The 27,397-nt window shown below is 46.4% G+C and overlaps 1 protein-coding gene across 4 annotated transcripts in view; it reads right to left on the bottom strand.

Annotated features, from left to right (window-relative positions):
- KANSL1 (KAT8 regulatory NSL complex subunit 1) overlaps positions 1-27,397 on the bottom strand; it is a 171,260-nt gene that overhangs the window by 5,176 nt on the left and 138,687 nt on the right. For 2 of the 4 annotated variants that reach the window (XM_077806584.1, XM_077806583.1), the window contains exons 5-13: positions 23,728-23,843; positions 20,223-20,415; positions 17,178-17,343; positions 12,358-12,543; positions 11,765-11,926; positions 11,319-11,470; positions 5,552-5,670; positions 962-1,019; positions 181-293 (exon numbers count right to left, since the gene is read on the bottom strand). In XM_077806584.1, the coding sequence (XP_077662710.1) occupies positions 181-293; positions 962-1,019; positions 5,552-5,670; positions 11,319-11,470; positions 11,765-11,926; positions 12,358-12,543; positions 17,178-17,343; positions 20,223-20,415; positions 23,728-23,843 (1,265 nt within the window). The remainder of the gene's footprint in view (positions 1-180; positions 294-961; positions 1,020-5,551; positions 5,671-11,318; positions 11,471-11,764; positions 11,927-12,357; positions 12,544-17,177; positions 17,344-20,222; positions 20,416-23,727; positions 23,844-27,397) is intronic. The other 2 variants (XM_077806585.1, XM_077806586.1) reach the window with 2 other exon arrangements.

Genomic DNA, 27,397 nt, shown 5'->3' with positions numbered 1-27,397 from the left:
TGCCCCTCTCTGTAGAAAGATGGCACAACTGCAAGAGAAGCTGGAGTGAAGGACAGCCTTCCCACACAAGGCTCATATGGCAGAACTGAGGAGCAGTAGTTGGCCCGCACTTAACATATGTTACAGTGGCATCGGAGTGCTGGGACACAACAGCTGCAGAGAACATGCTGCTAGGCTTACCTGCTGCCTCGCCGCTGAGGGGGCAGACTGGTGCTCCAGAGCCACCTTGCCCGCTCCATCTCTTCACACTTGGCATGAAGAGCAGCAAAGGCTGAATCAGACAGGTCCTCAATCTGGAAAGGGATGTCACGTTAGTGTGAAATCTTTTACACTAGGGGCTTGCCTACACAACCAAGTTATACTGGCATAAGCCAAGGTGTGAATTTAAACTGATCTACCTGGAGGACTGTAAGAGGATTTTTTTTTTTTTTTCAGTTTAGCTTATTTTGCTTAGGAAGGGACATGAGCTAAACAGAATTCCAGAATTAAGAGTGTCCACACAGGGGCTCATACTGGTATAGCTATATTGGTTTAAATAATATTGATAGAATTATACCAATGAAAGTGGTAAAGCTTTTCTGTGTAGACAAGACCTCAAGTCTCCCTAAAAGGCTAAGAGCCTGCTACCCTGAGGTACCTCATGAAAGAAGCCAGACTCCTGGCTGCAAATGATACACACGCAGTGAAATAAACTAGCTTCTTCTACCTCAGCAGCCTCTTCCTTCCCCACCTTTTGCTGAAAAGGAGGATGAACTGATCAAACACTTCCTACTGGTCTCTTACTGCCTAACCAAGATGCCATCCTCCATAAACACAAAAAGGAGACCCCACACCTCTCTTCTGAGGTTCTTCTTGATCCTTCAGCATCTGCTTTCCAGGCACTTCACTCTCTCTTGTGCAGCACATCCTACTTGAAAGAAAGCTCCCAAATTAGTTACAGATATAAAGCGATCATCATTACCTCCTCATTGTCTTCATCAGGGTTCACTTTCAGAGCACTGATATCCACTTCACGCCAGCTGCAATACACCATTGAAATCAAGATCAACCACTGCCGTAGCAAAGCATGTAACACATCCATGTAGTCTTGGGGGGACCAGAGAGGAGAGGAGTGGTAAACACACCTCGTACATGTGTTAAATTTTGTCCCCTTAGTGAGTGGTGGCCTACAGAAAGGATAAAAATCTACTACTATTAGTGACAAATTCCAATTCAAGCAGTTATAGTCTGTCACCTAAGCTCCCCCTACAGTTTCAAATGCATGTGAAATTTTCCACGTCCGGTACTACACTGCTCCGTGATGACTGAACGGTTTCTGAACATGCTCAGTAGGCAGCAGAGGTACAACCATGGGTAAAGCAATGAAGGAGACAGGATCCCCTCCCCCAACTTTGCTCCTCCCAGATGTTGTCCTTCCAACTCTCCTTCCAGGTTTTGTCCTTCCAACTCTGCCCTCCCTGTGGGTTTTTGGGGGGTGGGTGGGGGGGGAGGGGAATAAAATAAAATAAGGTGGCTTTTTCTAGCCCTTCTCTTAAGACATGCCTCCCGCTGTTGTTCCTCTCCATTAAATGCTCCCCTGGACCAAACCATTCCATCTCCCCAGCCCAACTCCTGTCAGTGCTGGTCAGCTCTTACTGTGCTGCAGCTGGCAGAGCCTGCAGCAGGAGGAGGAAGCATTGTAGTTTAGATTCTGCAGAGCTTCCCCACACCGAGCCAGCACTGGGAAGACGAGGGAACGCCAGGGGTGAAAACAGACTGTCTCTGACACACTGATATAATATTTTTAAAAAGCCAAATGATCTCTCCTGCGGTGCTGACATAACACATTCTAAACTAATTTACTGATCACCATTTTTGCTGTTTGTTCACTTTCTGCACTTCACTCAGCATGGATTTTTAAACAGTCTCAATTTCACTTTTGTTTCGAATCACTTCAGTTGTCACACGCTATTGCACAGTGCTGCAGTGTTTAGGTTACAAATACTGCAAGGGAACACTTCACTTGTTTAAAAACGGTTTACACTGGAATTTTTAGAATTTGATAACGTTTCTATTGGTTGTGTGTTCCATAAAAGTTTTATTTTACAAAACGTAATATTGGGTAATGACAAGACAGCATCCTTTTAAAATCAGAAAAAAGAACAGGAGTACTTGTGGCACCTTAGATGCTAATAAATTTATTTGAGCATAAGCTTTTGTGGGCTACAGCTCACTTCATCGGCTGCATGCAGTGGAAAATACAGGACCATTTTATATACACAGAGAACAAGAAACAATGGGTATTACCATGCACACTATAACAAGAGTGATCAGTTAAGGTGAGCTATTACCAGCGGGAGAGAAAAAAAAACCTTTTGTAGTGATAATCAAGATGGGCCATTTCCAGCAGTTGACAAGAATGTGTGAGGAACGGGGGGGGGGGGGGGGGAGGGGGGGGACACAAACATGGGGAAATAGTTTTACTTTGTGTAATGACACATCCACTCTCAGTCTTTATTCAAGCCTAATTTAATGGTGTCCAGTTTGCAAATTAAATTCCAATTGCTGCTGAATTGCAACCATGAACGCAGCCTTCCAGGAAAGGAGAAGTAGAGAGCAGGAAGCTAAATGCTCGGGGGTGGGGGGTTTGGGGGGTGTCCAGTGAGCTGTGACAACAGAAGATTCAGACCCCACAGGGGGACGGGGTCTCTGACATGTGGGTAGAGGTGCTTGAGGCCCTTGAGGAACCTGGCAGTCATGTCCTAGGGGAAAACCAACCTGCCCTCGAGCAGCGGATGGAAGGCCGAGATAGTGGCCAAGTGGACCTTAATAGATGAAAGGGACAGGCCTTGGAGCTGGAGATGCAGAAGGCAGTCCAGGATCAACTGCAGCAAGGTTCACTCCGGCCGAATGCCTTTTATCCAAGGTCCCATACGTGAACCGCTTCCATGCGGCCAGGTAGGTTGCTCTGGTGTGGGACTTTCTGCTGCCCAACAGGACCTGCTGGACACTGGCCGAGCACTCCTGCTCTTGCGCATTTAACAATGTGGCAGCCAAGCCGTCAGGTGCAGCGCCGCCAGACTCGGCTACAGAAACCTGGCCTGGTTTTGGGAGAGCAGGTCTGGCCACAGCGGTAGCTGTAACGGAACAGCCACCGAGACGGCCAGCAGCTGAACCAGAGCTGGCATGGCCAAGTTGGCACTGTGAGGATCACCTTTGCCCTGCCCTGCTTGACCTTCATCAGGACTCTGTGGATCAACGGCACTGTGGGGAAGGCATACGACGGAGCCCCCAACCACAGGAGCAGAAGTGTCCAACAGGGAGCCTCCGTCAATCCCCTAAATGGAGCAGAAAATGTGGCATTTCCTGTTCTGCCTGGATGCGAATGGGTCCACCCGGGTAGTCTCATCTCTGAAAGATGACACTGACCACCTCCGGATGGAGGGACCACTTGTGGTGAGACAAGAAGGTCCTGCTGAGGCAATCTGCCAAAGTGCTCTTGGCCCCAGGGAGGTGTGCAGCTACGAGATGGATGTCATGATGTACACAAAGTCCCAGAGCCTGAAGGCTTCTGGCAAAGGGCAGACGATCTGGCTCCGCCTTGCCTGCTGATATATAACATTGCCGCTGTACTGTCCATCAGGACCTGGACCACCGTTTCAGACTCCTCCGCCAACACTTCAATCTTCAAGTTTAAATTGGCAGCCACTCTTAAGGAGGGCCTGGTGCTCTTTGAAGTTGTTGGGGGGGGGGGGGTCTGCCCATTTGGGAGGGGCCCACCACCACTTCGTTTGGAAACGACAACTGCATGGCAGAGGGAGGGGCAGCTTCCCCTTCCCTCTCTGGGGTCAGCTCCTTCAGTGTCGGAGCCTGCCATGCTGCCCTCGGGTTGGACTCGGCACCGTGTTCCGACTCTGGTGCTTGCAGCGGTTTTTCCGAAGTGGTCAGGGAGGCACGGTGGGAGCACAGGACCGGCATGACAGGCACGCCCCATGGGTTCCAGTATAGCAACTGAGCAAGCCACTAACCCGCTGCCATGCCGCTGCTGTGGACACCGTGCTGGCCTTGTGGGTTGGTGTTGATTCACCCTTCCTTGAGAGGGGCTGAACTCCTGCTCCAACTTGGATCACTGCCCCTATGGTGACCAGAGCGCAGCCATGGATGCCCGAGTCTGCCAACTGACCCTTGTTGGCAACCGGTAAGAAGAGGGCGAGGATCAGTGCGTGCCTGACGAGCGGTACTGGGGAGGTGGAGACAGGTGCCGTGACTGGGCGTGATCCTGCACCAGTGGGGATCGACGCCTGGGAGATCGTTTAGGCAATGGTGACCTGCGCCGTGGTGACGTCTGGTGGGAGGCTTGCCAGTAACGAGGGTACAGGGACTGATGCCTTGACTCCAGTGTCCCATGCCTCATAGGGGGAGAGCACGTCATCAGCGACCTGGGCCTTCTGACCGAAGACAGAGGTTGTGGTGCTAGGTCCTAGGCCGTGGTGATGGGAATCTACGCCTGTAGTCCAGGGACCAAGGTTGCTCCACTGCCCTGTGGGGTGGTCCCATGACCGGCTTGCCCTTGGACATTGAGGTCTTAGCTGCGTCTGGTGCCTGGCATGGCATCTGCAGTGTTGCTACTTGTTCTTTGGCTGCCGCGGCTGCCTCGGGCAACAAGGGCCCTGGGAGCTGGAGGCAGATCCCTGGCTGGGCTAGGGGGTCTGATCACAGCGGTCCCCCTGATCACCCCGTGGGGTGGGCATGTGGCCTGACATAGTCCTTTGCTCCAAGCCCCCTTCCTCTCTGGTGCCAGGGAGCCCCTCTTCTTTTGCTGCTTCTTAGGCACTGGTGAGGGGAATGGTGCCAGGCGGTGGAGCCCAGTGCCGGTGGTGAGCTCTGCACTCATGTTGAGGTGCTAGGAGTGGGGTCTGGGCGGAAGGGCTCCGACACAGGACGAAGTGCAGCCTCCATGAGGAGAGCCCTCAAATGGATCTCTGGGCGAAAGTTCTTACAGATCCCACACTTGTCTTTTCTATGGGATTCCCCCACACACTGAAAACAGCTGTCATGGGGGTCACTAATAGGCATCCGCCTGTTGCATGAGGAGCATGGTTTGAAGCATGTCCGGAGCAGGGACTAACTACCAAACTAACCTAACACTTAACTTATGGCTAACTAAGTATCTACAAATGATATGCAAAGAGAGTAAACAATAGGCTGTAAAGAACCGCTAACTCTCTGACCAACCGGGGCGGTAAAAAGGAACCAAGAGGGCATAGGGCCGGGGCGCCTAATATACCAGCGCATGAGCGTGGCACTCAAGGGGGCGGCGCAGCCGACCCTACGGATACCGCTAAGGCAAAAATCTCTTATCGCGCATGTGGGCGTGCTCTCACCACCTAGAATGGATTGACTTGAGCAGGTGGAAAATCATTGTCCTGAACAGCACTAGCAGCCATGCGGAGAGCTCCAGTGGGGGCAAAGTTTCAGGAGTATTCCGTTTCTGACTATGCTACACTTTCGACAGAGGAAACGGGAACGGGCAGCACTATACATGGAGGCTGGGGACAGACCGAAGCCATACCTCGGTGTGAGGATTTCTTTGTATTGTAGTTTCTCCACACGAGTTGTTGCAGCAACAGACATTGGGATGACAATGTTATTAATATCAAAGGAGCTTTCGCCTCTCCTCCTCCTCGGCTGCTGCAAAACAAAGACAAAAAACAGTGAGGAAAGCGAGGGGGGAACCTCAGGTTTCAACCTGGTGGGACTGCTTCTCTAAGGAGCATCAATCAGTCTCATAACTGAAAAGTTTCTAACGTGAATCGTGCACTAGCGAGGGATGCCAGATTGATGGCCTTGGAGCAATGCTGGGGCATGTCCATGGACCAAGAACAATGCACGCTGCAGAAATTTAAGTGTCAATACTTCCCCAGAATGCCTCACCAAACGCTGCCTTTGGTGTTAGAGGGGAATTGAGTCTCCTTGGTCCATTCAACCTTTCTGCAGAGTGTGCTGACAAGAAGCTCAGCAAGGGCTAAAATGTGGAGAAGGTTTGTACAATGTGGATACCTATCTGCTTTAGTGCCCCCTCCCAATCAGGGAGGAGAGCAGTTAGCAGGAGGCCTGGCCTATGAATAAAGGGGGTTCATTCAGCAGAGCTGTCAATTCCCACACCTTTCACCAGCAGGTTTTTTTATTATTAATATTAAAAAGACAGACAATGCTCCTGCATTTAACAAGAGGAGCCAGAACGGAAATTCTAAATGGGAAAAGCCACAGCTCCCATCTATGTTACTCTTCCTTTAAGATTCCACCTTCCCTGCAGAGAGAATTCCACTCATCATTGAGTTCATGTATTTTGAAGGGGAAAATTTACTCTTTTTACAAAATGATTTTTGAACTATAGCTCTTTACTACACTTTTCAACACGTGCTTCAAGAAATTCTAGTGCTATTTAAACCTGTATCCATCCTGGTTTTAAGAGGAGGTGACTAAGGCACAAACAACAGTTAAGTGTCCAACTCTCACTGAAAGTCAATGGCAGCTGGGTGCTTAATGCCCTTTGTGCCTATGAAAATCTCTCCCAACATTCAGGTACTTGCTATACCACTGAGCAGGTCTTTCACAAACTGGTAAAACACTTGATTCTCAAACTGTTCAACTCAACTTCATATCCCCTTTACGAAGAGGATTTGCAATTTACCCTTTTATCTGTCTCCTCCATTCCCCATTGCATGGAACATGTGGCTTTTACTGTGAAAATTAAGTCATGCAGGCAACTGTAATTACACTGGATAAACAACACAACAAAATAAGAAAAGTTGGGTAATATGTTTTGAGGTGCTTAGATAAAATGTGCTGCAAAAGCACAAGCATTAGGGATTAATGAGCCTCACAGAATCATAGAGGGCAGCTCAACAGTACTGCTACCTACATGAAAAAATTGTCTCCGGATTTGTTTAAAACAGTCATGTGACAAACATCTGGAGGTTTCTATTGTTTACCTCCTCAGAGATCAGTACTGAGGTGTGAAGCAATGCTGACCAATCAGAGAGCATATGCAAATTTAGGTTAACTGACCGGACTAAAAGTCACATTTATCCCCTGGATCTCTCCTGCCCCTTTGGAATTTTAAGTTTAAAAGGTAAAAAGTTTTACACTTTGGATATTTGTAGACAAAATGGAGAGATTTCTATTTCTGATGGAAACATTCAGAATATACTCGAACTAACAGGCAGACTCTAAGTAGTACATCTGAACCCTACAGCTTTTGAGGACAAGATTCCTAGCAAGTCTAAGGATTATTTGTAAGATTCATAGTAATTCTAAGGACTGGGGGGGAGGATCAGCGGTCTAAACGGACATAAATTCACCACTTGTTCTGAAACTTGCAGGTCTTTCCCACACTTTGTTAGGTTAGTTCATGGTACAATTAAAAGAAAACGCCCAGAATTTTCAGACATGTCAGCTCATCAAGCACTGACGTAGTCCCAGGGAACAAATAAAGAATTAAGTACAACTCTGAAAGAGACCAAAAGCCAGCAGCAGCCAGCATTAGGAACGTTCAGATTAGGCAAGCTACCCGTCAAAAAGCTTTCCCATTCCTCAAGTGCAGCCCAGGATCTGACGAGGGCAAGGGATGGCCTCAGTGAAAAATAAGTAGCCTTCACAGAATCGTATCACAGAAGTTAATGGGTGCCCCCTGCTGCTAGCACACCCCTAAATTATTTTTGGAGGCATAGATGTTTCTTTGGCCATGACTTTATCCCAGCTGCCAGAGATGGCAGGGGGTAAACCCAAGGGCAGATGGCAATGGTTTGATGTGCCAAAGGGAAAGGCAGGTAAATTGAACATAATGCTTCAGACAGACTGCTTGATTGTCTATGGATTCCTTGCCCTGGAATTTATTTATAGAATACCTTTTTATTGCAGGAGGTATCATAAAACTTACTATTCCACTTTGACTATCAATGAGAAAGACTTGAGTTAGTCCACAGTGAAATAAATGGCTGGGCCTTTGTCCACTTCCTAGTAGACAGGTATTCTCCTCATAGTAATTACCAAAGCATGCCTTCTCTACAAACTCCCCACAGGTCAACTTGGCTTTAATCAACAATCTGTGACAAATGGAGAGAAGAGACTGGCAATGTCAACGGCTGAGGTGAGCAAGGAATCCAATCACAGGTAACACGAGGAGTTTCTACGCCACTAGGACACAGTTGTAAAAAATTAAAAAAAAAACAAAAAACATCTTTCTTCTCCAACTCCAAAGCACCTACAACATTCTAACCACCCACACTATTCTGGCTGGTAGGATGCTTTATAAACCCATAGCAACTAGTTCTGTCCCAGCAGTGCTACAAGCAGTCCATTCAATCTGAGACCGCTACATGTCCTAGCTAGTGCAAGTTTGTGACAAATGCTTGGAACCTTTATGTAGGAGGTGATTTTTACTGCCTCACTTGGAGAGGCAAGCTGCTGGCACCAATCATACAAGCTGGGTCAAACAAACTCTGTTCAGGTCTCTGATTATAAGGATAACCATAGATGCTAAATGTTTTGCTAACTATCATCTGTTCTAGAACATTCCATGTCTGGGCACAATAAACTGAAGCAGTGAAGGAAAGGCCAATTCCAACACCTCATTCTCAAGTTCCGTGGCCCATTTCCAGTCATGCTTCAGACTGGATCATGGCACCAAAGATGCTAATTACAGAAATGGACAGAGGCCAGCTGTCCTTGCTGATGTTGCTTAACAGTTCAGCAGAATTCAATACTGTTCATCATGAGGTCAATAGGATGTCAGGATCTGGGAATGGCTGGAATCACATGGTTCTAATCTTTCCAGTCAAGCTATTCCAGCACTTAGTGCTGGGTGAAGGTTCCTCTCTGATGTGAAATCCCCAAAGGACCATATCCTGCTTCCTCTTCAATATTTTTGCAAAACTGAAGATCACAAGGAGATATGGGCTACAGGGGCTGTTGTGGTCTATCTGACTGGGCACAAGGAAAGAGGAAATGCTTTTTTTGCCTCTGTCTTCACTAACAAGGTCAGCTCCCAGACTGCTGCACTGGGCATCACAACATGGGGAATAGATGGCCAGCCCTCTGTGGAAAAAGGGGTGGTTAGGGACTATTTAGAAAAGCTGGACGTGCACAAGTCCATGGGGCCGGACGAGTTGCACCCGAGAGTGCTAAAGGAATTGGCGGATGTGATTGCAGAGCCATTGGCCATTATCTTTGAAAACTCGTGGCGAACGGGGGAAGTCCCGGATGACTGGAAAAAGGTTAATGTAGTGCCAATCTTTAAAAAAGGGAAGAAGGAGGATCCTGGGAACTACAGGCCAGTCAGCTTCACCTCAGTCCCTGGAAAAATCATGGAGCAGGTCCTCAAAGAATCAATCCTGAAGCACTTACATGAGAGGAAAGTGATCAGGAACAGTCAGCATGGATTCACCAAGGGAAGGTCATGCCTAACTAATCTAATCGCCTTCTATGATGAGATTACTGGTTCTGTGGATGAAGGGAAAGCAGTGGATGTATTGTTTCTTGACTTTAGCAAAGCTTTTGACACGGTCTCCCACAGTATTCTTGTCAGCAAGTTAAAGAAGTATGGGCTGGATGAATGCACTATAAGGTGGGTAGAAAGTTGGCTAGATTGTCGGGCTCAACGGGTAGTGATCAATGGCTCCATGTCTAGTTGGCAGCCGGTGTCAAGTGGAGTGCCCCAGGGGTTGGTCCTGGGGCCGGTTTTGTTCAATGTCTTCATAAATGATCTGGAGGATGGTGTGGATTGCACTCTCAGCAAATTTGCGGATGATACTAAACTGGGAGGAGTGGTAGATACGCTGGAGGGCAGGGATAGGATACAGAGGGACCTAGACAAATTGGAGGATTGGGCCAAAAGAAATCTGATGAGGTTCAATAAGGATAAGTGCAGGGTCCTGCGCTTAGGACGGAAGAACCCAATGCACAGCTACAGACTAGGGAACGAATGGCTAGGCAGCAGTTCTGCAGAAAAGGACCTAGCGGTGACAGTGGACGAGAAGCTGGATATGAGTCAGCAGTGTGCCCTTGTTGCCAAGAAGGCCAATGGCATTTTGGGATGTATAAGTAGGGGCATAGCGAGCAGATCGAGGGACGTGATCGTCCCCCTCTATTCGACATTGGTGAAGCCTCATCTGGAGTACTGTGTCCAGTTTTGGACCCCACACTACAGGAAGGATGTGGATAAATTGGAGAGAGTCCAGCGAAGGGCAACAAAAATGATTAGGGGTCTGGAACACATGAATTATGAGGAGAGGCTGAGGGAACTGGGATTGTTTAGTCTGCGGAAGAGAAGAATGAGGGGGGATTTGATAGCTGCTTTCAACTACCTGAGAGGTGGTTCCAGAGAGGATGGTTCTAGACTATTCTCAGTGGTAGAAGAGGACAGGACAAGGAGTAATGGTCTCAAGTTGCAGTGGGGGAGGTTTAGGTTGGATATTAGGAAAAACTTTCACTAGGAGGGTGGTGAAACACTGGAATGCGTTACCTAGGGAGGTGGTAGAATCTCCTTCCTTAGAAGTTTTTAAGGTCAGGCTTGACAAAGCTCTGGCTGGGATGATTTAATTGGGGATTGGTTCTGCTTTGAGCAGGGGGTTGGACTAGATGACCTCCTGAGGTCCCTTCCAACCCTGATATTCTATGAAACCCGTGATTCCTGACTCTGCTAGTGATTCACTGTGTGAAGCAGTTCAAGTCTCTTCATCTCTCCGCTTAAGTCTCCCTACCTGTAAAAAATGGAAATAATGCTGGCCCATCTTTGTAAATCAGTTTGAGATCTACAGATGAAAGAGCATCATAAGTGGAAGTATTTTGCTGGCATCAGCATACTGACACCCAACTATGTGCCTCCTTCCCATCAGATTTAATCATGGCCATCCCCATGCTCTCTCAAAGATTGGCAAAGACTGGGACTTGCACTAAAGCTGAAGCTCAACCTATGGAAGACAATTAAAATTATTTGGCAGAAGGTAGCATTGAGAATATTGAAAAAATCTAATTACTCCACCAGTGGAGAAGGGTCAACCAACCAGGGTCAATCTGAGAATCTTATTAAGATTACAGTTTGCTTTTAGAATCCCAGAATTCACTAGTGGTCAGCAATACTATTAATCTATGGCTGACTCTCAGCCCCAGCACTGGGAACCGAACCACTGAGTAAATTCAGACACTAATACTTGAACTGTTCTTTCTATCCAGAGTAGAGGGAAACCTGGATTGCTGAGAGCCAAGCAATCTCCAGAGCAGGATAGCAGCTCAGCAACCCCTCCAGATGCATGACCATGCCCTGATCAGATACTTACAGACATGCTAGAGGCGCCCTGTGAACTTGTGCTGGCAGGAGCAGAACTGTCAGAAGATGTGGACAGCTGCCGCACTATGGGGCTGTGGGGCATAGAGGCCGCAGTCGCTGATAGGTAACTTGGGCCTCCGACATCTGCGTGATGCTTTAACACTACAGGAGAAGAAGACAAATGGACAATGACATTAGCAAAAAAGGTTACACCACATGCTTAAAAGTAACCATCGAGGACCACTGTGCATGAAGTAGAAGCTTCCTCCGACTGCAGCTGCCAGCTTTACAGGCCCTGGGGGAATAAGCTGTTAGAGCACACAGGGGATAGCTGCAGTAGTGACAGCAGCTCCTTTATTCCCAGAAGCAGCACACTCCCCTTCACCAAGGGGAAAGAGGATGGGAATGCAGCAAAGCCCAAGCTCCCCCCTGTGAGACCTGGCTGTGGGAGCCTACCTTCGCTTCTCTCAGGTGAGTAGTCCCACAACTGCTTTTTGTCATGTGCAGGAGGCAGGATAAGTGAGCGCTCTGGCACTCTCTTGGCCTTGGGCACAGCCATTAGATCGTCTAAGGGCTGCCTGTGTGCCTTGTTTGGTTGGATTTTGTGATGTGAGCACTCTGAGGAGGGGAACAGAAAAAGAGCTGTGAAATGTCTGCTTTCCCCTCTCTTTCTGTTAGCACAGGAGATACAGCCAACACTGGAGATCCGGATGGGTCAGGGCTCCAGCACCAGCAGGGACTGGGGCAGATGCAGGTAAAGCAGCGAATCCCTTTATTACTGCCTATGCCAGGAAAACACTAACCTGCGCAGGGAACAGCACCTATGACACTCTGACCCAATTTGGTTCACACCTGCACACACCTCAGCTCCATTTTAGGTTTTGCAATATAATTGCCACAAGCCCAGTCTACAGCGCGCCCTGAAGAGGGCGATCATACACACATTTCTTCTTCACTGCACTCATTTAGGAGATTCAGGACATTAGCAGGATTAGTTGGGAGTTTACAGACACTCCTGTACTAGTTTGAGGAAAAAAGTGGATACTTACTGGCTGCAGTGAAGAAGGAGTTGACCAGTTTGTGGCGGTCCTTGCGAGCAGGGTCAGACAGGCTACTGGCAGACATGGAGGCTCTATGCTTGAGTGAGAGCTTTTTGGGAGGTTTGATTTTCTCATAGGGCTTGCTCTGCCACTGGGATTTCAGCATATTCTGGAAGTGCAGGCTCGTCGGCACATCTGCAGATAGGTACAACGCAACAACCAAGTCATGCTAGAATTCAAAATGCAGTGTGCTACTACCCAGGAGAGACCACAATACATCTATTCTGAATTATGATTCCAGGCTGTTGACTCCATCCTCATGCTCAAGGGGAGGTTGTGATTTTGGGAGCCAGTATCTTCAGTCTCAATCTCTTTGAGAGTGAAGCACATTCTTCTGTCCAAGACAAGGAGAGGACCAGGCACCTGCCTATCCCACCGGGACAGGGGTCCAGTGCCTTTCCGCATTCACTCTCACCTGCCCATTGCCCTCTTCCAGCCAAGAAGTTGCAACACAGCAGCAGCAGCAGACCAAAATGTACACTGGGAAGGGCAGGAAGGGGAAGATGTGACTTACATCCTCAGTTCAGGGTCAAGACATAAGAAGGGACACATCCTTTTCAAGGACAAAGGCCTAAAAAGGAACCCACTTGGGAAAGTCATTTAGTTTATTGATTGTCACCAGAGTAGCCAGCCGCTTTAATTCTATAAGCCACCAACAATGAGGGCTACCATGGCTCTCCTAACCCTAACAGTTGAACACAGGAAAAAAACCAGACCCAAAACAAGTCAACTGGCTAAATGCTAAATAAAATGGATCCGTTTTATGTGCTATCCAGATGGTCTATCAATGTTGTAAATTAACAGAGAGAACACCTTCTAAAGAGAGGGGCTCTGAGGTTAAAAGTACCCCGATGCTGTTCTCCAGGGAGAGCTTTACAATGGGATAGCTCATCTGCCGAGACACTATACACAGCAACGTCTTCAGCATAGGCATGAGTTGCGTGGAGCAGCTGCCTAATTCAGACAGCAGGTGCTACGCTGTGCACCAGCTGGATTTCAAGGACAGTGCAAAGCAAAACTCTTTGCACTCATCTATGTTGGAGGTGCAAAGTCCTGGATGACCACCATGACCTCTGCATTTGAGGAAAAGTCACCTGCTCCTGGTCAGTCCTAATTGAGGGAAGGTAGTGCAGGCCGCTGCTGCAACCTAAGAAGCCCAGAGCAGCTGTGAGGATCCAGCAGGACATAGCCCAGGCACATCAGTCTGGCAAAAGGTGGGCATAAGTCATCAACACATGGTATCCATCCCTAAATGCTGCCCCAATGACAAGCAGCAATTTCTTACGTGGCTTGTGGCACAGCTCTCTCTCTCATCCAGATTATATTCTGGTAAACCACTGATATTAGCCCCTTCCCCATCTCTGAAATGGAGGCAATAATTACTTATCCATCTATTGTGGTTCCACAAGCCCATGGGGACACAAATGCGCAGGTACACTCTCACCCCATTTCCAGCATATTCTTTCTGCTCCACCCCTGGATGTGGACACACGCACCCCCGTGCATCCATGCCTATACACATGCAGTCTCAACATAAAACACCTGCCTCACAACTATGCACACACACAGTCCTGGCATAAGTCCATTGGCCCAACCCAACACATACTCCAGGCTGCTCTTCTCACAACCTTCTCCTCCCATGGAAGTCACCACCGTAGCGTCTCAGGAGACACTGCCTGAATTAACAGAAGCCACCACTGAGGGAAACACTGATGAAGTTATACAGCATTTACTTGCACAGACAAGTTAGGCTTATTAGGAGATCACAGCTGCCCCTCCCCAGCTAGCAGAAAGTCACCACCAGGCTCTGGCTTTGGGATCCCAGGTGACCCAACTTCCCCTTATCAATGGTTGCTTACGGCCTCAAACTTTGATTTGGTTGCCAAAAACTATGACACATGGTTGCAGAACATCCTTCATGACATGTCTGTTTCGTGCCTCTGGGACACCAGTTATCAGGGTTTCTTTCATCTCTCACAGCGCAGCAGGAAAAGCCTCAGCCTGAACAAAAGAGAGATGTCTAGGAGGCAGCAACTCGGTGTTATCCGCGAGGAAAGAAGCGTACATCCCAGGCCACTAGGTACTCCCTGACACACACTGTCGGCGTCCCATCCACCTGGGATCTTCCTGTATCAGTGGCAGAACACCTGCACCTTGCTTCAACCAAAAGGGAAACAACAACTGCTAGGTACCTCACTGCCTCAGGGACTAACCCCATCACCACAAGTGACAGTTCAAATACTGAGGCCCAGAGAGGCGCCACTGCAATACTGACAGGAGAGCAGGAAGGGCCAACATCCCTTCCTCAGATCTCAAGGGGACACAGCATTTTCATAATGCCTTTGATGAAGCAGCTAAGATCAGAGCTGAGCCCCCTTCCTAGCCCCCACAGGATTGACCAGCTATTTGAAATCTCCATATTCCACAGATTAATTATTTCAGTGTCTAATTGGGAGAGAGGAGATTTCATGCAGGGCCTGAATCTTGGAGGCCTCTGCTTGAACCCCCATTAGGATTCCCATCATCCCCAATGAGTTGGCATGGTAGCCCAAGCAGAGGCTGCCAATCTGACCCGAGGGCGGGGGCAAACACACACGATGCATGGGTTGGCTGGACAGCAGGACAGAGCCAACTGGCAGCAGGGTGTGGGCTGGAGTTTGCTATTAATAGCAGGAGCTTGGGTTCCAGGGAAAAGCTGCTAGAGTGGTGTTCAAATAACCCGACAGTTAAGGCTTCTGGTTTAGCCTATTTGCTAAGAAGCCAGGGAAATGATGACGTGATGGCAGCTGTCCTGCCATAACTGACACCGGGCATAAATGTGTTAGCACAGGCATGCCCCATGCAAAACCACAAGGAATAAAAGTAGTCTTAAACAGGTAGCCAAGAAGCTGTATTGTGGATTTACTACACGGATTTGCCTTCATGGACACAACATGTACTCTCTTCACTTGTCTCTCTCTCCTCCAGATGATTCCACAATTTATTCCAAGGCTTGGAAATTTACTTCAATTTTTAAAAATTGGTCTGCTCCTACAGCGAGTATTTGATTTAACAGGGCTGCACTGCAATCGTATTGCAACTCTATTCTACGCATTTTCTCTTTCACTGAACTCAGTGCTGCAGGTCTCTTGGGGACCAGCAGATGGCGATCACACTGTGCATTTTTAAACCCAAGTTAACATCCTTGTTACCAAGGTTATTACATCATCTGAAAATCCCCAGACTGAAATCCAACGAACCAGAGAAACTGAAAGGACAAAGCACCTATGAAGCAGCACTTCAATGGGTTAAAACCCACCACATATATGCCTGCTTACCAAAAGTGTAAACGCGATCCTCCTCCTCCTCCCGAGGTACCTGGCAGTGCAGGCCTCAGCACACTATGCTAGAGAAGCCCAGCTCCAGGTGCCAAGATGTTAAAGATGCCAAAGGGAGTTGGACTCAAAATGAGAGCTTGAAAGAGACAGCCAGTTCAAGTCAAGATGTTGACAAAAAGTTCTCTCTCATGTATACAAATGTACCGTATCTATACAGCCAATTCAGGAGGGCTATATCGTATTTTTGATGGTGAACACAGTGAAAATTTGACAGACAGAGAGAGAGAACGAACAAACAACTACTCTGGCTGATGGCACTCGTCTTAATTCTGTGACCTTGAAACCTCTTTCTCAGCTGGGAAACTGTGATGCAGACACAAAGAATATTTAACCAGATTTCTCTGCCCCCAGCAGCCCACCTTCTTTCAGGTTTTGAGAGGATTAAAAAGCCAGCCTCTGGGATAATCAAAGGAGGTCACATGTATCTGCGCACTGAGAGCAATCTAAATTACGATAAATACTCATGTTTTAAATGTGTTAGTAAACATAGTTTTAAACAAGACTTTGCACCTAGTTTAGACAGGACAAGTCATGTTTAAAAATGTTAAATGGTTTAGGTCAACCCTATAAATACGGGATTTACTGTACTGCATCAGACTGTTGGTGTCTACCTGCGGCAGATGACTGATGCATAATAGTTTTTTCACCTTCTTCTCAAGTATCTGGCCTACTGTGCAATAGAGTAGATGGAGGAAAGAAATTCCTTCATGTTTACACCCTGAAGCATGAAACTTAAGTTACTCTTCGCTTATCACCCATAAATACATAAAAAGGCTTCGGTCGCAAGCTCTTATTACCCAGCTGTACACTAACCTCAAATTCAAATCGTATCACAGATGATTTGCTGCTGGCATAGACAGAAGAGACTCTTCTTCTAACTAAGACAGTCTCTTCTTTTGATATAAATGGTCGAACTCAACTACATCCTCCAACTGGTTTATAAAATATTGTCAGTATAACCCTCAAACTCTGATGCAAGGCTCCCAATTATCAAAACTTTACTTGCTTTGCTCTCTATTCTCACAAAGCCAGGCTTCAGGGCAATGTTCTCACAAGGACTGAGTATACACGTGAATGTTCACCACAGTGTGGATTCAAGGTATACTGCTTTCCTTTCACCTTTCCACTCTGGGGAGTGCCATCCCCCATAAGCCACTAACAGCTGCACATACTTCGTTCCAAGCACGTGGACATACCTAGCACATTCCCACTTCCTATGGAAAGTGATGAATATCTAAAGTTCTGCAGCAGAGCAGAGTGGGCACGTTCACAAGTGGCTGGATTATGGTAGCACCAAAGTTACCCGAAGTATTATTCGTTTTACATCCTTTGGTATTTCTCTCCCTATACCTCTCAACTTCACTGTGCGTTTCATTAAGTGGCTGTGCTTACCATCTGGGAATGATAGAACAGGGTGAATACATGAGTCCAGCTGGGAGAGGCGCTCCAGCAAAGGGGCTTCATACTGGATTTCCGGAGATATGGAGCTTCGAGTCCCACAGATGGCACACAACGGGTTCACATCACAGCTACATCGCACCATGCTGTTACGATGAACCTAGACCCCAAGGGGAAAAAGAAAAAGAAATTCAATACTTAACTCAAAGAGGCTGATCTGTCTACACCCACTCATTCCACATGCAACTCTTAGGCAATTTGCTGAAAAATCCTGGAGGCTACATCCTTTTTACATCAAATAAGAGCCACTGGCCTTGCCTAGACTAGGAAAAAAGGCACATCCCCCAACCCTAAATCAAGCTTTCACAACCAAAAATTCTACTGAACACCAATATAAAATACAGTTTAACACTTTTAGCAATAGCTCAATCAGCTAAAATTGGCTAAACATATCTGACATCACTAGACAGTTTAAGGAGGTTTTCAGTCAACTTAAGATAGCTCAATTCAGCTAACTCTATAGGGGGAAAAACACCTTTCTTTTTAGCCTAGACAAGGCCAGCGTGAGAAATGGCTGTGCCAAGTTGACACTTACAGGTAAGTCTTGACAAAGAAAAGGGATGTTTTCAATCATGTTAGCTCAATTAAGCTGGGCATTTCAATTCACAGATGTACAGATTATAATGCCAGAAGGAACCACTATGATCACCTAGTTTGACCTCCTGCATGACACAGGCCACAGAACCTCTCACCCTGAAAGGTCTAAATCAAGCCTATAACTTCTGTGAGTTACATCAGACATTTTAGAAAGATACACTGTCTTGACTCAGAGTTCAAGTAATGGAGAATCCACCATCTCCCTAGGTATTGTTCCAATTGTTGGTTAACCCCTCTTAAGAATATACACTTTGTTTCTGATCTCAGATCGGAAGCTGAAGCTAGACAATCATGACCTTGTTATGCTTTTTTCTGCTAGATTAAGGAGCCACATATACTAATCAGAAATCTCCTTCCCACAGATACCTATGGGCAGTGATCAAGTCATCTCTGAACCTTCTCTTCAATAGGCTAAAGAGATTCCGTTTTTTAAATCTCTTACTATAAAGGCATGTTTTCCCAACTTTGAATCATTCTTGTAGCTCATTCCTAAACCCTTTCCAATTTTTCAGCATCACTTTTCAAATATGGACCCCAGCACCAAACAGTACTCGTACAGCGATCTCACTAATGCTGTACCCAGATGTAACACCCCTTGCTCACTTCTACTTGATATTCAACACATACATGTGTTCAATGGGCGAACTAACTCTCTTCGCTACAGCGCTGCACTAGCAGCTCCCATTCAACTGGTTACCCACCATGACCCTTAAGTTCCTTTCAATGTCACTGCATATCAGATCAAAGTCTCCCATCTTGTAAGCATGACCTACATTCTTTGTTCTGAAAGGTGTCTCCTTGCATATGGCTGTATTAAAACATGTAATTAAAATGAACCCACCTCCCCAAGTGAACCAGATTACTCTGTATACCTCGTGTCCCTATCAGCATTTACCACTTCAATTTCAGCCATCTGCAAGTTTTACCAGCAATGATTTTATTATTTTCTTCCAAACCATTGATAAAGGTATTGAATAGCACGGGGCCAAGAACAGATCTTTGCAGAACCCTCTAGAAATACAACTGGATGACTAATCTCCATTTACACTTGTGTTAAACTAATCTGATTGCACTAACAACTGAAACATGCCCTTTTTGCTCATGGAAATAGCACCTAAATGAGCTAGTTCTCTAAATTCTAGCACCCTGAGACTTCCGCTCCCCCGTAGCTCACTAGACTTGTAACCGTATGACAATGCAGTTTGGCTTGAAATCCTTTTTACTTAGCAGCAGTGAGAATGGTTTGTCCTGTCTTTAATCAGCAGAGCAGCACAGAGTCCAACTAAACTTCTGGCAAGACTGAACCCCCAGAGAGAGATTCCCATACCTTCACTGTTAATACAACCCTTTATACTCCAGTCGGAATGGTTTACTATGACCACAGGAACACGTAGATGGTGATATTGCTTTACAAGATGCCTTTCCATTTTGCTTACCCAGAAGACTACATCATTTAAAAAAAGTTAGCTATGATATCCTCTCCATACAGAAATGGACTTCGCTTCCCATTCTTCTCCAGTCCTACATCCTAGCCATCTTCCCTCCAGGGGAGGGCTAGACATAGCTCTCTCCAGAGTTTGGGTCAGCTACAAGAGAGACTGAAGAGCGAAGCCTTGCTTTCCCCACATCAGCTCATCAGGGAGCAACAGCTCCTTTCACTGCTGTGGTCAGCAGCAGAAACAGGAGCACTGGAGGAGGAACAGGGCGAGGGAAGGCAAGACCATACGGAAGAGAGTATGAAAAAAGAAACAATACAGGAATATAAGACATTCATATGTTTCAGGGCTGAAGGTAACAGTAGTCAACAGTCAGCCCAGCAGCCCATGTGAAATATTATATATATGGAAGACAGAGTGTTGGACACATGGCACAACTTTTAAGAAAGCAGGTAACAATGCTTATAGTTAAGATTGCCTGACTCATTACATTTTAAATTGCTTATAACTTTACCAAACTTCTAATAGTTTGGATTGAAATTTTCCATGTTGGGTATCTGCCTCTGGCTTTTTAAAGTTTCAGCTAACGTTTAATAAAAGGTGCTCATGATAAGACTCCTGCCCAAGTAGTTATCTCCTCTTCCCTGACACAAGAGTTGCAATTATCACAATAAATTAACGGAAAGGTTACGTGGTTTCCCTATAGCATCTACAACAGCCTACAGCCTCAATGTCTTCTGTTAAAATTGTTTGTTTTTTTAAATGTCTTAGATCAACCCCCATAAAAGCAGCAAATACTCATACATCGGGGGATAAGGGACTATTTCACCTTTGCTTTCACAGCGGTGGAAGTACACCACTAACTACTGCGTCAAGACTTCAGTTCTCTCTCGGGTCACACACACATCAAATAAAGATGAGCAAGACAACACCAGTACACACTGACCTTTTTGGAGAGGGGTATGATGTTGCTAGGTCGAACGAGCCGTCGCTTCTTGCAGCTTAGTACTGGGCGGGTGCGAGCTGCTACACAGGTTCCATCAGAAGAAGAGACCATGTTCAGTCGCTGCTTTTTATGCAACAGCTCTTCAACATCTGTGCCATCTCCCTGAGCATGTTCTGCCAAGCCAGACTGAAGACTGTCCAAGAGCGGAAGAGATTTAGAATATTACACATTTTTATTCATTTGAACTGTGCAGTGAATAGATGCCACTCAAAGATCCTAACCAGGCCTACAATTCTGACCTCCACTTCAAGTGGCAAAACTAAAGTATTTTAAGAGTGCTCTCAAGCAATTAAAAAAATTAATCACACTGTTAAATAATAATAGAATACCATTTATTTAAATGTTTTCAGATGTTTTCTACATTTTCAAATATATTGATTTCAATTACAACACAGAATACAAAGTGTACAGTGCTCACTTTATATTTATTTTTGATTACAAGTATTTGCACCGTAAAAACACACAAAATAAATAGTATATTTCAATTCACCTAATACAAGTACTGTAGTGCAATCTCTATCGTGGAAGTTGAATGTACAAATGTAGAATTATGTATAAAAAACAAAATAAAAACAAACAATGTAAAATTTTAGAGCCTGCAAGTCCACTCAGTCCTACTTTTTGTTCAGCCAATCGCTCAAACGAGTTTGGTTACAATTTTTTACAGGAGATAATGCTGCTCACTTCTTGTTTACAATGTCACCTGAAAGTGAGAACTGGCTTTAGCCTGGCACTGTTGTAGTGGGTGCCACAAGATATTTACATGCCAGATGTGCTAAAGATTCATGTGTCTCTTCATACTTCAACCACCATTCCGGGGAACATGCATCCGTGCTGATGACGGGTTCTGCTCGGTAACAATCCAAAGCAGTGCGAACGGATGCATGTTCATTTTCATTATCCGAATCAGATGCCACCAGCAGAAGGTTGATTTTCTTTTTTGGTGGTTTGGGTTCTGTAATTTCCGCACTGGAGTGTTGCTCTTTTAAGACTTCTGAAAGCATGCTCCACACCTCCTCCCTCTCAGATTTTGGAAGGCACTTCAGATTCTTAAAGCTTGGGTCGAGTGCTGTAGCTATCTTTAGAAATCTCACATTGGTACCTTCTTTGCGTTTTGTGAAATTTGCAGTGAAAGTGCTCTCAAAATGAACAACGTGCTGGGTCATCATCTGAGACTACTATAACATGAAATATATGGCAGAATGCAGGTAAAACATAGCAGGGGACATACAATTCTCCCCCAAGGAGTTCAGTCACACGTTTAATTAACACATACTTTTTTTAATGAACGTCATCAGCATGGAAACCTGTCTTCTGGAATGGTGGCTAAAGCACGAACAGGCATACAAATGTCTAGCATATCTGGCACGTCAATACCTTGCAATGCTGGCTACAAAAGTGCCATGCAAATGCTTGTTCTCACTTTGTAAATAAGAAGAGGGCTGAACAAGTAGGAGGACTGAGTGGACTTCCAGGCTCTGAAGTTTTACGTTGTTTAGTTTTTGAGTGCAGTTATGTAACAAACAAAAATCTACATTTGTAAGGTGAACTGAATAACACTTTTTTGTTTATCATTTTTACAGTGTAAATATTTGTCATCAAAAATAATATACTCTTTGATTTCAATTACAACACAGAATATATATGAAAATGTAGAAAAACATCCAAAATATTTAATAAAATTTCAAAACTGCGATTAATCAGTTAATTCTTTTGAGTTAATTGCGTGAGTAAACTGTGATTAATCGACAGCCCTATATTTTAATTGTTTGACATTGTTCCCTTTTCTTTTCTTCCTATCACCTTCCAAACTGGAAAAAAAAGAAAAGAAAAAAAAAAGTGTTAGGAAAGTGCAGAGCAAAGAGTACTAACTAAAATCAATGGTGAGAATTACACACAATTCCACCATGATATTTCAATCCTCAAAAAGTCCTTTTCTATCCAACCCTACTGCTGTAGCAATGTGTTCCTCAATCCTGGCATGCAGGATCCCCTGAAATTCTAGTCCTGAATCTCTTGAAATACTGGCAGATTATCTGTAATGGGCCTAAATGCCACTGGGCACCAGGTTGAGAAACAAATTCATTGGAACTGATGCTGAGAATCTAGACATGAACCCCAAATCTGGTCTCCATTACAGAATTGTACCACTGCAATCTTCACCAGCGTGACTGAAATGGTGCAATGTTGACATTAGCCTTCCTGTTTTAGAGGCATACAGAATACCATGTTCACACATAGCACCCCTGCAGTACACTGTGTGCACTTATCTTCATTCCAACACAACACCCCATCCACTGGCCAGAACAGTTTTCTCCTCATTAGAATATAATGCTTAAGATTTATAAGTGAAATACACTGCTCTCAAATGTAGAGCTTTGATGACCGAGCTAACTGCAGGCATATCAAGGCATTTTGTTACTGTACAGGGATAATCAATTGCACTGAGCACCTTCTATCCACAGCGTACCGATATAAGAACAAAGGCAATAGTGCTGGAAACACCTATGAACAACTGCAAGCACTTGTGAGTACTGCAGCTCTAATGTAGGATGTATTTGAAGTTTAATTAAGACCTTGGTATGCGATTGCTCAAACCACATAAGTCGCAATGGTATTCAAAAAAACCTGTTAAACAGTTTTGCCAGGATTGTGTTTTACATCATACTTGTTGTATAGATCAAGGGAGGGAAAGATTATTTTTCTGAGAATAGTGTTATGCCTAACTACACTACGGACCAATTCCATCTAGGTCAGGGGTGGGCAAACTTTTTGGCCCGAGGACCACAGCGGGGTGCGAAACTGTATGGAGGGCTGGGTAGGGAAGGCTGTGCCTCCCCAAACAGCCTGGCCTCCACCCTCATCTGCCCCCTCCCACTTCCCACCCCCCGACTGTCCCCCTCAGAACCTCCAACCCCATCCAACCCCCCCTTCTCCTTGTCCCCTGACTGTCCCCTCCTGGGACCCCCCTGTCCCTAACCGCCCCGACTGCCCCCCAAGATCCCCATCCAACCCCCCGCCCTGTGTGCCGCCGCCCCCTTACCATGCCACTCAGAGTGGCAGGAGCTCGCAGCCCAGCTGCCTGCACAGTGGCATCACTATGGAGGAGGGGGAATAGCGGGGGAGGGGCCGAGGGCAAGCCTCCTAGGCCAGGAGCTCAGGGGCCAGGCAGGACGGTCCTGAGGGCCGGATGTAGCCCGTGGGCTGTAGTTTGCCTACCTCTAATCTAGGTAGTTAGTCTAACGCATTGTTTCTGAGTGCATCTGTAATTAGATTAGGTGTGCGACTTAAGCAATATCAGAACCATGAGAGGCTATAACCATGTCTAAAAAAGGTTTAACTCAGTCACAAACTTTAGAGTGGGCCAGGCCTAGTTCATAATAGGATACCGCCAACCTCACCGGAGGCATAAACCCTCCCCAGGCAGCCCATGCAAGCATCTTACGTGTTAATAACTCCATTGACAGGTCTCAGCGCTCCACAGGGTTTGGAGGGAAGGGATTCTGGAGTATTTCCAGCAGATGTACCAAGATTCACTACTGGCTGGGAAATGGAAGCACCCTACAGAGGGAAAAGAAAGGACACAATGGATAAAGGTTTCCCACGTAGCCATGTAAATTTCCCTCATCCCTACCTCTGCACCACCAGCAGAGACCACAACAATGGGCTTCCACACAGAACTTCAATTCCAGGAGGCTTCACAAACCAGCACATTCCACAACACAGAATTGAGACTGAGGAGGAGGATTTTGCAAGGTTTTCCTCCTCCGCCAGAGTTGCTCATCTGCAGTTCCCAGTGTGCAAAGCCGAAAGGATTTCTGGTCTTCTCAGACAGCTATAGGCATGCAAAGACTGCCTTAGTGGCCAGGAGTGAAGCAAAGCAAGAAATAAGGTCCTATTAGGAAGATTTTAACATTATGCCTCACTGTAGTGCAATAACCACTTGTGCAAACTACCCTCACACTCCAGTGATCTGCAAACCTTTGAAGTTCAGAGGCTTTAGATCATGTGAGCTGCCAGAATCACTGTGAGGTCCCTTCTACATTAAGGAAAAAGTACCAAACATACAAAATGTATCTGCATTGTGAGGCTCCTAAACCCCTTTGTAAATCTAGCCCTAAACATGTTTTTAAACACTTTAAAATCTTAGTGTACATAAGGCAGTTGGGTTTTGCACATGCTGGAAGGTTGTCCCACTACAGCTACTACAAATGCCGTGTGTGTACTAGCATTTTAAACGTGTTCGCACACACCATTTTTCTAAGTGCAGTCCAAACAGGACAAAAAGCCGTCAGCCCATGATACCCTGAAGATCCCTAGTAATAGGGCTGAGGAATCCATCTGAAGGTATCAGAAGGAATTCCTCTTGGGAGGGGATGACCCATTTTCCCCATGCTCATCTGGCCCCTCATCTTGAATGTCCTAAAGTCTGTTTTTGTAAGCCCATGAACTCTGAGGCAGAATCTCCACTGAAATTCCCCTGGAAACTCACAGCAGCTTTCTCTCTCTCTCTGAACTTCTGTGCAACTTGTCCATTCATTCCCAGTAAGGGAAGGGATGAACTGAACATATGGGGGCGGGTGGGAAGTTGGGGGGGGGGGGGTCCAGGAGGGAATGTTCCATGAGCCAGAATTGCTCCTTTATACTAAGCAAGGGGAGGAAAAAGAGTTGTTACCAACGTATTTTATTTTCGGTGTGCTGCACCTTGACATTTCTGGCTCTCTCTGAGAGCACGGCAACAGGCTGCCATTTCACTCAGACCTGCTGCTATCCTGGCATAAAGTCTCACACACTGAGCCCTTGAATGGAGACTATTTTTGTTCTTTGTTGATTTGCTTAGGCCAGGATAAAGGTAATTCAGACTATGGTATGGGTTCTCTCCATGTATGGCACATAAAGGGAGTGGAGTGGAGGTAGCAACAGCAGCCTGCTCTGCACTCTAGGCACAGAGGCAGTGTTGTTCCAAGGGGCCTAGACTGGGAGGAAGCAGAGTTAATCACGTTGTCCTGATTACAGCTCAGAAAAAAAGTGGACTGGAAACCCTGGAGCAGCTGGGAACCCAGGAGGAGGAGGAGGAGTGCCTAAAAAGCAGGAACAATTCTCTAGCAGTCAGTCCTTAAGGCTGCATTAATCACATATTTGTGTACTTGCGGGGGTGGGGGTGGTGGAATAGCTCTGTTAGGGCTATGGATGATGGACATTCACTGCAGCTGTGGGTATCTAGGGGTGCTGGCCGTCTTTTAACACCATGCAGCTGGTTTGTATACTTTCCTAGTCTGTTTTTTAATCTCTTGCTGCTCTACCACCACTAGTAATGGCCCTCTTTGGGTGTGAAAGTCTGGAACCATGGACACTTGCCAGTGCTGGCACCACTCCAAGAGTCAGCCATCCTGTAACCCCTGCAAAGGCCACCTCTTTGCATTCGGCACTGGGAGTTTGCAAGCCACTGGGGCTTCACAGGGTGCTGCAGAGGCTACAAAACATTTCATTCCTATATATCCTTGTAGATCGCAGACCTATGCTAATCTCTTTGTTTAGATCACTCCTCTCAGCCGACCAAGGTTCTGATGCTTCCTGCTGGGGACAAAGCCCTTCACTGCAGCAAATGCATCACCGAAGTCTTAATGTACCATCTCCTTTGCTGGCAAGGAGGGATCACATTAAGAGCATGTCTACACTGCATCTGAGAGTGAGCCTCCCAGCCCAGGTAGACAGACTCCTGTTAGTGGGGTTGCAACTAATGCACTAAAAGTAGCTGTGTAGATATTTGCCCAAAGAACAGGAGGGCTCGTGGCACCTTAGAGACTAACTAATGTATTTGAGCATAAGCTTTCGTGGGCTACAGCTCACTTCATCGGATGCAGATGTGCAGATATTGCAGCTCAGGCACCAAAGCCCATTCCTCACTCCCTCAGGCTTGAGAGCCTGAGCGCCCATGTCCAAGCGATGTCTACACAGCTACTTCTAGTGCCCAAGCCCCGCTAAAACAAGTCTGTGGACCCAGGCTGGGAGGCTTACTTCCAGATGCAGTGTAGACATACTCCCAAGTGTCTGAACTAGCTAGAAGGGCAGGAGAGACATGGGGCAGAACCATTTCCTCCCTACAATTGTCTTTAGATCCTAACACTATCCTGCAGATCCATTAGGGGCTTAACTGTCACTGATTCAGGATTTCACATCATTCATATTTTCAGACAGCACATTTCCAATCCTGAAGTGGAAGCTAACAGAAGGAATTTCTAGGTCTTGCGTATAAGCCTCCCCCTCCGCTGCGAGTATAATGAATTCCTCCTAGGGATTATCAGGCAACATTCCACACATCCTGCTCAGTGCCAGAGGACACGTGATCACACACCACACTCTTTCCATTGGTCAACACCAGCTGGAACATCCTGGGGCCCCACACATTGGCCAGAGAGGACGACTTTGAATGAAAGAACAGACCCAGACACTTCGGAATGATTGGTGATGGATCCACTCTCCCGCCCACTTTTATACACCATCTCCTCCTCATGCAGCTTGCTCTGAAGCAAGGAAACAGATGTAGCCAAAGAGGATGGTATTCCATGCAGCCCTCAGGGTGCAGAGATCGTAATGCAGATCTCTGGGACCTGGCCTGAACAGAACAGCTACAGTGTACAGTGAAAGAGGACCCTGAGGAGGGGCACCAGATAAAGTTGCTCTTCTGATAGGAGTTCCAGCACCACAGGAACGTGCTCTAGACTTGTTCTCTAGTTCTGTGCAAGCCAAGCCTCTTCCTGACTCACCACCCCACCCTCTCTGTGAACAAGTGTAGTTAAGCACATGAATAATCCTGCAGGGGGAGCATAACTGCTTGGTGCCTAAAGGCCACATTTCCTGTGGCTGACGCCCTCAGCATTATCTCCAACAGCCAGGCAGTCAGAACTAAACAACAGGTAGGAGGCTGGTAGAGAGTTGCACAAAAGAGCAGAGTGGGGGTGATAAGACAACTTCAAATGGGGCCCCTACATGGAAGTGATAAGGGTGAGTATTTTTACTGCCAGGTAAGAGCCCTCCAGGACAGCAGACTTTGAGGTGTAGGCTCCAGCAGTGACCACACGCCTGTTTTATGCAAACAGCAATCTCAGAACATG

Source organism: Eretmochelys imbricata, chromosome 27 (assembly GCF_965152235.1).
Source record: "Eretmochelys imbricata isolate rEreImb1 chromosome 27, rEreImb1.hap1, whole genome shotgun sequence".
NCBI classification, from domain to species: domain Eukaryota; kingdom Metazoa; phylum Chordata; order Testudines; family Cheloniidae; genus Eretmochelys; species Eretmochelys imbricata.
The sequence above is the reverse complement of the archived record's forward strand: the minus strand, read 5'-3'. Positions and strand labels throughout refer to the sequence as shown.